Source organism: Pseudonaja textilis, chromosome 4 (genome assembly GCF_049901715.1).
Source record: "Pseudonaja textilis isolate UNSWEBS1 chromosome 4, rPseTex1.2, whole genome shotgun sequence".
Taxonomy (NCBI): Eukaryota; Metazoa; Chordata; class Lepidosauria; order Squamata; family Elapidae; genus Pseudonaja; species Pseudonaja textilis.
In genome coordinates this window covers 35,074,702-35,086,621 of record NC_141993.1, presented here as the reverse complement: position 1 = coordinate 35,086,621, position 11,920 = coordinate 35,074,702, and the positions used below count along the sequence as shown (strand labels likewise).

Here is an 11,920-nt window from a genome sequence, read left to right as displayed (position 1 = left end):
TTGGGCTACCAATACCAAGCTATTACAACCAGATCCCTTTCCTGCATAAATATATTCTTGTTTGGACCTGTTATCATAGAAACATTTTTGATTTAGTTGCATAACAGTATTTAGAGAAGGTTTACATAGAATTCAAAATTCTCCAGAGTCATAAAAATTGGAAAAAAAGTAGACATGATCAGCATTGGTGATATGCTATACTTCAATTATAGATACGACTAGACGTTTGCCAAATTGGAAGAGAAAGTATTAGCTATACATGTGTTACTATAAATGATATAAAAACACTTCCACACAGGAATTAACATAACATTTATCTGTGACCAAGCTGAATCTTAGCTTTAACAGATCTGATGACTACCACATCTATTCATATATGTCTGTGTGCTATTGTAAAGGACATTTTTTATTTTGAATATTACATTGTATAAAGCAAATGGATTCATTGATAGTTGATGCTGAAACAATTTGGAAATATTCAGTATTCCTTTTAGTGCACAATGTTAACATGAAAAAAAGAATCTAATTAGTCATTATCAAATCCTTTTTGGCAGCTGTTTACTCAGCGTGAGAGGTCACACTAACATCTGCATATTTTCATTTATATATTCCTTAAATTGTTTGCTTATAGGCATTTTCACGATTCATGGCTTCTTAAATATCCTGTTTAATCTTTTATTTTGCCAAAAATATTTTCATTCTGCATTTTTTCCTCCAAAACACACCTTTTCCCATGAAATAACATTAGCTCGGTGGGAGAAAAATATTTTTACAACAAATTTTTAAAGGCATATGTGTGTTGTTGGGTGGCAATAGATTTCCTGACTCAAAACAGAGCTTGAGAGTTTTGAGCTAGGACTTGAGCTGGGGAATCAATCGAATAAAAGGTCCTCATAATGTTAGGATCAAAGCACATCACCATTTTGTGCTGGCTTTGTTGACACACACAACTGGCTTGGAAAATATTGTGGCTAGAGATACACATTGTAAGCAATAATATTTTCTAGTGGCAACTAGAGGTATTGGGTGCTGCAATACACTAAATGAAATAATGGATTTGTTGGTAGGATGGAAATACTGTGATCCCACCAAAATTTCTTCTGGAGCCCATCCTGTCAGATTTCTGAGGAATTAGGAGAACCTTCTTGTTCTATTCTCTTGATAAAGGGACCACCATGATTAAGTGGACTGACAAATAAAATAAGCAAAGTTGGCCTTAGAGAAAATCCTTCTGAAAAGCTTGATGGACAAGTTATATTAATTGAAAGCCCATAGTGAATTCAGAGGTTACCACTGCTTGCTTTATGAACACTTTTGGCTTACATTTTTGAGCCCAGAAACATAATCTGTGTGTCATTATTAATTTTCATTGGTCCTTGGCTCAAATTTTACTTTTGTTACTGTATATGTATGGCCAGCTATGCTGGCTGGAGAATTCTGGAAGTTGAAGTCCACAATCTTAAAGTTGCCTAGTTTGGGGATACCTGTGCTAGTAGAAGAAAATTCATCAGCAGTGTTAACTAGGAAATGTGCATCTGAACCAAGATGGTGTACATGTACTTCGTTTAGAATATGTATAAACACTTGGGAAAGTTTTCTTTCAAAAAGTGTGGAAGACAACTATTCGTCTCCCTGTTAATCAGCCACTGATAGTCTGAACTTCTGAATCCTGTAGAGCAGTGGCCCCCAACCTTTTTTGTGCCACGGCCCGGTACCAGCATCACAAAATGATCCGCAGCCCGGTACCGGCATCAGCACACATGACAAGGCAAGGCGAGCCGAGCGACCGGCCAGCCAGCCGTCCCCCACTTCTCCCCGCCACCTTCAACTCCTCCTTTGTACCTTTGTCGATGGGTTTTGCTTCGGGACGGCTTCGGGACGGTCACTTGGCTCACCTTGCCTTGGGTGCTGAAAGAATCCTCGCACCTTAGTTTCGTTCAAAGCCCCCCCCTTCGATGAAACTAAGGCGTGAGGATTCCTTCAGGACCCAAACGCTGCTTTCCAACTGGAAAAGCTCACCCAGAAGTACTTTCTCGTCAAACAAGATGGTGGCATCCAGCAAACCGGCAGCCCGGTAGGAAATGTTCCATGGACCGGTACCGGTCCGCGGCCCAGTGGTTGGGGACCCCTGCTGTAGAGAACTCTAGTGGAATTCTATCTGAGGCACTGAGAGTCGGGCGCACCTTCACAGAATGTGTTTCCGCTGCTGGAAAAAGAGTGAGCGCACCTTCCAGGACTTCTGTTACAAGGGTGGCAAGAGAGAAAGAGAGACTCGTGGTGGGTTGGAGCCATTTTCAGGGGGAAAGGGAATGAGCTGCGATTTCCCACAGGCACTTTGTTAGACTGCTGTGAGAATGCCATCGTAATTTCAAATGGATTTACTGTTGTAAATCGAGGACTACCTGTATAATTTTATGGAGGACTGGCTGGAAATCTCCTTGTGCTTTGAGCTAACATGACCCAATTTTAAGAATAGGCTAAATAATGAATATATCCAGAATACAGATACAGATCTACAACTGAAGAGGCACAATGAAAGCGTTCCCACTTTTTCAGCAGCTGAATATATTTAACAGTCGCACAACGCAAGGAAAAAAATAGTGCTGAGTAGCAGTTACAGAATCAGAAAGCTTTATTTACACAGAGTAACAAGTAAATTCCTGAGACTGCAGCTGCTCTATAGTGCAATAAAGTCATTTGAGAGAGTACAAATCAGCAGTTTTCTTAATTTTTCCATGTCAGGGAACAGTCTTCACCAACATTAGATTTTGAACAAACACCAACTACAGAGCTGACTTTGTATATATGTCAATATGTTTGCATCTGTGCAATTACCATGAACAAAAAGACATACATACATGTGTCTGTGTACATCCACACACCCACGCACACCCTTGGAACTAAACATTGCTAGACTTCAAGGATTCTCAAAGGCTTTTTGGCCATCGTGTTCTGATTCATTGGTTCTTAGACACTGAAAATATAATGCTGAAAAAGACTACTATAATTCTAAAAATATTCTCTAGTCCTGTTTCAAGGAGGAGTATCTAAAATGTATTTGTAATACAATTATTACTGGGCCAAAGAAATTATGCTACTTGTGAAAAGTTACAGTAAAATCCAGAAATACGTTCTATTTCATCTTATTTTTTTCTTCAGTATGTAATTAAATACATACTAAATATTTATTCAGTTCTAAATAGCAATGACTGTAGATCTACAATACATTCCCTATAAGAACATTCATCAGTGCTAATAGGACAAAACCCTTCCATAAAAGTTGCAATTAAAAACTTTTTTTAAAGGGAAAATTATTGACATTTATTGCTGTTGTCATTACATTTCAATAGTACAGATTGATCTGTGTGCCAACTAAGCTGTTGTCCGTCTGTCTCCCTGCTGATTTGAATGTACTGCTTAGCAAATAAAAGTATTATTTGCAATGGTAGTGAATGTTCACAAAAAAACTCAATATACCTGATCAAAACCTGCTATAGGAACTAGTTCCAGCAAACTAACTAATCCGGCAGGAGCACAGGATCCCCAGTGGAGGAATCCAATGGATTTTTTTTCAGTGGATATGACCAAGCATAGATGCAGCTGAACATCTTTTTTTTTTCTTTTCAGAACAGCACCCCTGTATGTTACCATCAAAAGTATTTTCCGTAAACATACACTTATATTTCAGATGCTTATATTTTGTGTGAATGTACATACATGCACATACGTCTCATCTATATATACAGCCATACATACATCCTTACATCCCATAACATTTTGCTTCTATTTAAAAGAGAAAAGAAAAAAAAGTAAGGCTTTAAAAACTCAGTTTCAATACATAAATCATACAACAACACCAAACCCAATGCAATCCTGGGATTAATTTTAGGTAAACACTCTATTGTTAAGTATGCAGATGTGTTCACTGTAAGGCCATTTGATAGTGAAGCATCATTGCTAAGGCAAAGAAAGTTTGCAACTATATAAACTAAGCTACAGTTAGGCGAGTTGGGTAGTGATCCTCTGGGGGGCACTTTCCTACTCTGTGTACTTAGCTTCTCATAGGTTGCAGCCCTTTTAGTTTTTTAGAAAGCCCTTATGCATAAAAACCCTAAATAAGAAAAGACTGCCTCTACCACATGAAAGACAAAGCAAACTGTCATTAATCAAGATGTATGTTAAGTAAAAGCTGATACACTATCTCAAAAAGCATAAGGTTAATGGCATAAGATGTACTCTCCGTTGGCAAGCCCACATAAAAATGCTATGATTAGGAAGCATTACTTCCAAGTGAAAATGTGATAGCAAAGAACATGCTATTTTTGTGCACAGCACACGGGCAACCATTTCTCTGAGGATAGGTCATGTTTAATAAAATAATAATTTCTATGCAATCCAAGTTGGTGGGGAGAATTTTGACAGAACCATGCAATAAAACAGAAAATAAATCCAGTGGGTTGGATCCAGATGAAATGAAATGAAGATATCATTTACTGAAATTAATGAGTCTTAAGTAACTTACCCCACAACCCTACACTCACATTTACTCAGAAGTAAGTCACACCAAACTCAGTTACTTTGGTGTAAATATATATACAATCATGATATGGTCTGATCCAAAATTTGCAATTAATTTAACAATACCACAGAAAAATGCTATGTGTTATATTTGCACAGAGTACTTCTTTTTCAAAGAAAAAAACAGCTATGCAGATAAAAAATATGGATCAATATGCCATATCTGAAATAATAGCCTAAACAATCCATTTGAGTGCCTATTCCAATATGCCATATAGGAATTTTCAAACACTGCTCAAAAGATCTCTGACAGTACACATGTAGCCTGAATAACAAATCTATTATTCAAAATTTGCATTGAGTAAGCTCTTTTGGCCATAGCCACCTGATTGGTTGTCCGGATGTTATACAACCAAAACCTGTATTTAATAACATGGTATGCATACTTGCACATTACTCTACAGACTCTGTTTATATCAATAAAGATATTAAAGATTATTCATTTGCCATTTAATTTTTGCCCATAGTGACCTCCAGGTGATAAACAACAGGCTTAGTTTGTCAGCATAAATGTATTTAATTATTGCAGAAAGGTTACCTCTCTAGTAAGAGCTTGGGTATCACTTGAACAAAGACAAATTTTATAGCACCACATGACTCTGGTGCTGTCCTCAGTAAAAGAGGTAAACAACTTGTATGGTCAAAAATGAATTTGCATGCCTCACACATATTTTATTATTTCTTATTTATCACAAAATACTGTATTATCCAACCTCTCTGCCATTCATTTCACCTATTCTTCCTCCAGGTCTTCCACATAAGAAGAAATGCTAAAGAAGAAAATGTGATTCCTTGGAGTGGTGTTGTGAAGGACAGCAGCAATAGCTTTGTATTCAGGCTACAGAAGTTCCTGTCTCTAAAGCAGAACACCAACTATCTTAATATTTTTGTAGCGGAGCAAAATTCAGGGAAAGGAAAAAGAAAATATCATTTTCAGAGCAAGCATCTACCTCCAGTGTGCCTTATAAGCTTTTTTTTTTTTGATCAGGAAGGATTAATTTTAGCAGTCACACTACCTATGGAGCTGGTCTGAAAATTGAAAATTTTGCCTTGGGGAAAAAATTGTATTCTTAACTTTCAGAAGATCAATAACAATTAAAAGCTGGGCTTTGGCTTACAGTCAGCTAGAACAACCACTGTTTTATCTTTACACCAAAAACTGGTGGAAAGACTGGAATATGGTTTTTGTGAAAAAATCCAAACCTAGAGGAATTACAGAATGTTGGTATAAGTACAGTTTTTAGGAGCTCAGCGCCCATGATTAATCCAGACACATTTACATTAGTGCAATGTACCTGGAGCAGTGGAATTGATACTATTGTCAAGATAAAGAGATTTTCTCAGAGCTCCTAACATTCAGTGTTCATAACAACATTGCTACATAATTACAGCCACTACCATTACCTGGTAAAATTTATAGGGTCAAAAGCAGTAAGAGAGGAAGAAAACTTCCAGATCTGTCATATTCCTGATAACCCACAGTGAGATGTAAAATTAATTAATTCAGCTCAAATTGTAAAAACAAAACAAAACCTAATTCCAAGTCAAATCAATGAAAACCTGCCTCTTATAACATTTCTATGTTTCTGAAAGCAAGTAATGTATGTTAACTTGGGTTGCAATTAGCAGATTTCGCAAGCATGAAAACAGACCACCAAGTTATTCCATGGTATAAAAACGTAAATAGAATTTCAGCCTAATACTATTTTTATTTTCACTTGTGTATCTGTATGCGCATACACACATACACATATGCCCTATGTGTCACATAAGCTTCCTACAGAAAATAATAAAAATGAACATGTGAGGAAATAAAGTTTACTGTGAAAGTTCAAATGAGCAATTGTGAAGCTTTAGCTTAGATGAGATTTTCCGTGATTTTAGATGCCATACGCATTAATGTCATTATGGGAAAAGTTAAAAATAGGATATCATTTTTAAGAAATAATTTCTTGTTGTTTTTCTTTTCATAAAGAAAGGAATAGATTTCATTCATCAATGAATAACTTGGCTTTGTTATTATGTGCTAAATTATCATTGTTGGTTGCCCAACATAAGGAGTTAAGGGGTGAAAGGGAAAATATTGGAGTGTCAAGTAAGTATTAGAATCTCAAACAGCATTTTGTATTAGTTGTGTTATACCAAAACCCCAAACCTCTGCCATCCACATAACTTAAACTAAGCCTGCTGTGAATTCAGGGAATTATAATCACAATGTATTAGAGGACACTCAAGTGAGAAGGCTATTTTAAAATATGTATTGAACATCATGGTGGTTAAACACATGTTCCAGCAATATAATGGAAAGTCAAGCAGAGCACTGAATAGATGCGGTTTAAAACTCTTCTCATTACCTATTGTGATCCATCTATCCCTGTTTACATAACTATGTGATCAAGTTTCCTTAGAATGAAACATAAAATGCAAGAACCACTCAATTCACTAGGAAAATTGAATTCCATTCTTCTACATAATAAATCATGCACCATTATTTCATAATCTGCAAACTATGATTTGTGTTTGCCAACCAAATGACAATTGTAAGTGACAGGCTGATAATGGATTATAATCTTATTTTAGAGGAGGAATGCAAATGCTATTTTTGGCAGTTTAGATTTGCATGCTTTGACAATGAAGGACTGTTTGCCCATTACTAAAGCGTGGCTTGGTATTACAATTGAACAAAATCTCCTGTTACTTTAGATATCTTGACAATCAAGTCAACTGCACCAAGTTTAGACGAGTGCACTTCTGTCACATTTGTGTGAACATTCACTTATCATGGCTATGTGATCCTGGGTTTTATGCTGAGCACAAAGTGTTAGCCTCCTGAATATCATGACTTATTCTGCAAAAGACACACACATATACACACACATACCTGTGCACATTCATTTGTTTCTAGAAATAAACTTGATATACTTTGAAAAAAACAGAATTTGAAGCTGTGGCTGAGCAGAATTTCCAGTGTTTAGAAGACAGAACCCTGGTTCTGCTTGATTATTTGCCCCATATTTTGAAGAAGTACGCTAAAACGATTAATGAATTTGGGGATACTATATGTAATACAATTTAATATGTTGCAGACCTGAAAGCTGAGAATGAGAACAGCAAAATCAGTGTGGGCATAAAATGAAAGAGTGAGAAAATCTGTACATACCACAACAGGAAATGAGTGGTGACATCTTTCTCAAAAGACTTAATGTAACTATCGTAAGCCAGGCCGTATAAACTGCTTCTGCAGTGATACACTAAACCATAATAAAAGCAAGGCAAACCAAGCCCAAAATAACACAGAGCTAGTCCTTCAGACAAGGATTTCTCAACCTCAGCAGTATGGACTGCAATCCCAGGATACTGGATGGGAAAGTCTGGGACAGAGGTCTCTAAACGTGGCAACTTTAAGACTTCTGGACTTCAACTCCCAGAATTGTCCAGCCAGCATGGCTGGCTGAGGAATTCTGGGAGATGAAGTACATACAACTTAAAGTTGCTAAGTTTGGAGACTCCTGGTCTGGGAGGTAAAGTCCACACTTCTTAAAGTTACTGAGGTTGAGAAACATTGGTCAAGTCTTTTTGGGATTATTAAAAAGAAAGGGGAATATAAGGAAACTAGAGGAAGTATCTTTTAGAAACTACAGCTAGGCTTCCCAGTGCTCATATACAGCAGTGCCTTATGTCGCATAACTCAATGGAAATGCTGAATAATGCACTCAGATCTTTTTTTTGACAATAATAATATCCTTTCCAAGATTTGGTTGCCTGTATTTTGCACTAGGTTTACTTTCTTCTACAGCAAATTAAGGAAACAGGGAAGTGGGTTTCTGTTGGGTGTGTTTCCTTTTTCTCTTAGTTATATTCATCCTTATCTCCCTTGGTAGCAGTGGCAGAAAGTGTCCCATGTAATCAGACACAGGTCACTCAACAGTGCCATGTGTGCTCACTATTGGACTACTGTTGTTCACTGAAGCTAGAAGTAACACATTACTGTATACGCTATATTATTTTCATCTTTTCATGTGATGAAAATACCTAAATACTGAGTAATGCCTGAAAAACAAGATTTATCTTTAATTGCTTTCTACTGATGAATGTGATAGGCTATATACCAAGGATGACAAATGGTACAAACCCCAAGTTTAAGAGACTTCATGCCAGATAAGAGCCATGATCCCTTTTCAGATGCCAACTACTAAATCTCAAGAATCATTTTTGTTCACAGGTTATAGTATCACTAATTTAATTTCATTATTCCTTGAAATTTAACTAAAATATCATGAGTGCAAAAATATTCTCAATATTTCACTTCTACAGACAAAGCCTCTGGCCTCTTCTTACGGATAAATTGATAGCAACCATGAACTAGAGGTCATGTATCAAAATGTGCATCCAACCCATTAAATCTGGTCCAGGTGAAGATGAGTAAGAGCACATTGAAAATGATACCTGTATGTTTGATTTGGATAAGGAGGCCTTTTAATAAGCACAGATCTCTTTTACTAATATGGATAAAAATCCATTGTGCTTTCCTTTCATAATGTTATTGGTATGTTTATGCCTGTCTCTCTGTGTGTGCGTGTGTTTAATAGACGATAACAAACTACTGTGATTCTGGGAATTAGGATTCTACATATATTATGAGAAATTTGATTTGTGAGATTTTATAAGATCTATGGATAGGTGATCTAAAAACAACAACAGAAAATGAATTCAAATACTAATACTAATCTCCACTTTTTGCTCCTTTGATAAGGACAGCCGAGGTGCAATTTATATCAGCCAACAGCAAAAAAAGAAAAGAAAAGAAAAAGCTTATTTATCTTACCAAATGCCATTCCCATCAGAAGATGGACCTACTGACTCTCTAGACAGCGAATTAACCTACTTTGAAAAAAAATGACCCGGAGTTTTTGGCCTTTCCTTTCAAGTTTTGATATATCCACAGAGCTTTCTTTTTCTTTTAAATATGTTGATGTTAACATTGGAAGTTTTTCCTATGAAAAGCTACAGTAGTTCTAATAAGTTCCCCCCAAAAAGCTAACCAAATTTTGGCAATGCTTTTTGTTCTGGTTCACCTGCCAAAGAGAAGGGAAATGTGGATTTTTCTCCTCTGGTTTGCATTAACCTGTGTGAGTTTGCCACTGCTAAAAGCCTTGGTGCAGGCAAATCCTTTCCCCTTAGTGCTCTCAATTGTTTTCTATTTGCTCAATATCTAATTCACCACCCAACTGAAAGATGTTATCCCCACCAGTCCCGCTGTTCCTCCATGAGGAGTGTTCAACTTCTCTCCTACTATTCTCATCTTCTGCAGCACAGAAATCTGAATCTTCGTAGGAGAAATCTTCTTCCTGGTTAGGATGATGTTCTTCTGAATTTGAATGAGGCTCTGGAACAGGGGTGCAGGCTGGTGTCCTGCCAGGCATGACGTCCACGTTGGTGGCCCATGAGTTATTGCTGCTGGTGCCAAGGGAGAACTGGTTCTGCTGAGGGCAGTCATCGACTGTGGTGCTAAGACTGTTAAAGGTTTGACAATTCTGCAAAAAGATAAAAGAAAATAATCAACTTGAATGTGCAGCAATCAATACACAAACTCGAGTCTTTCCTTCTCAGGAGTCTATTATTTCCTCTATTGCATCATTATCTTATCATTTTAGGATGACTTTCAAAGCTTAAATAAGATTTTTATTCACTGCCATGAAGAAATGTATACAACACAGCCCTATCCCAAGAATATGAACAGTTAGAGATGTTAATTACATTTTACTGAAATTTTACCAGACCTGATTAAAACTGATTGTGTATATTCCTTGAGGTAGTTCAATAAAATGTTTTCACTGAAGTCTAGAATTAGGCTTTATACTAGCAAAAAGCCTAATTCTAGACTTCAATGAAAACATTTTATTGCATGATTCTTAGATTACCATCTTTAGGTCATACCCATTTCCAAACACAAACTAGATCTGAACTTCAGAGGAGGAAGAACATGATCAAGTTGCTTGTTCTGCCTTCCTGTCCACCTCCAGAAATATTCAAGAACTTAAAACAGAGACCAGACAGGGGCTGACATGAAATATTTTAGATCCAAAAGACCGGAGATTTTCTCTTCTGTTTGCAAAGAGGTAGATAATTATTTTTAAAACATGGATTAAAATAAAACCATAAGTCAGCACTCCTTTCTTACTTCCCTTTGCTTTTCCTTTTTGGACCTGGAAAGGAGCCAATAATTTAGCTCAATTTATAAGGAAGGCCTAGAACTAGGGGTGGGATTCAGCCATTTCAGGCCAGTTCGGGTAAAACGGATGTTAAATTTACATCTAATTCGCCAAACGAGTAATTGAACTGATTGGCTGGCCCCACCCACCCAGGAATCTCTATGCAGCCCATTTTGGATGCAGGTAAGTTCAGGGTCCGCACAGAGGTTTGGGGAGGGCAAAAAATGGCCCTCCCAGAAGTTCTGGAAGGAGATACCCATCATGGCCATGCCCACCCAGCAACCGGGCAGAGAACTGGTTTGGGGATTTTTTAATCCCATCCCTGCCTAGAACAACTCATTAGAAACTATCCAGAGTTATGGATTAAATTCATGCATTGAGAAGACAACAGGGTCACAGATTTCTACTTTCTGAGTCACTGTCAATCTGATTCAAAAAAAAAAGAGGGGGGGGGGCTTGCCCTGTTTATAGATATACTAATCAGAAAGACCCACATTTGCAACCTTCCTTCCCCATCCTTGAAAGCCACAAACCAAGTTTGCCTATACTGAAAGGTTTCCTAGAGTTTGGGGGAAAGGATGACATTATGACTTAGTTGCAGATGTAAGCTTATTAGCAGACGAAGCATTTGTTAATCATGAGGTCCCAGCCTCTGACACAGTACTTCGGTTTCCAGTTACCTGGTAACTACTAAAAAACATTCCGTTTTCAAACAGTGCTGCAAATGAAGTGGTTTAGCTCTCCAAATGGTACTTTTCACTCCTCTCTGTTCAGAAGGAATTGTGTCAACACCTGTTCTCTTGTGTGCCAGGATTAAAGGTGTATACTAACTCGCATTGAAAGGGATCTTTTCAGTTTTTCAATTGCAGAACAAGTGTTCTGTTGATTAACCCATCATTGGAGGAGCACTCTTTGCAAGGCACCTTTCCTTCGTCTCCGTCTTTTAATAAATAAAATTCTTATTGAACAGGAGCACCACACACCTTTCTCAAACATTCATCATTTGTGGGACAGAGAGAACGAACTAACTAATTGGTTAGCCTGAACCATTGCATAATTGCTGTGACTAGATGAGAGGGAAAGGGCAATTCTGCTGGAGCTTTTTGAAATCAAACACAGCACTGCCTTAA

General features: G+C 37.3%; 1 protein-coding gene across 2 annotated transcripts in view; it reads right to left on the bottom strand.

Annotated features, from left to right (window-relative positions):
- Positions 1 to 2,614: 2,614 nt before the first annotated feature.
- Positions 2,615 to 11,920, bottom strand: part of FAM53B (family with sequence similarity 53 member B) — a 123,922-nt gene continuing 114,616 nt past the window's right edge. For both annotated transcript variants that reach the window (XM_026704935.2, XM_087932558.1), the window contains exon 6: positions 2,615 to 10,112. In XM_026704935.2, the coding sequence (XP_026560720.1) occupies positions 9,765 to 10,112 (348 nt within the window). In that variant the 3' untranslated portion in view covers positions 2,615 to 9,764. The remainder of the gene's footprint in view (positions 10,113 to 11,920) is intronic.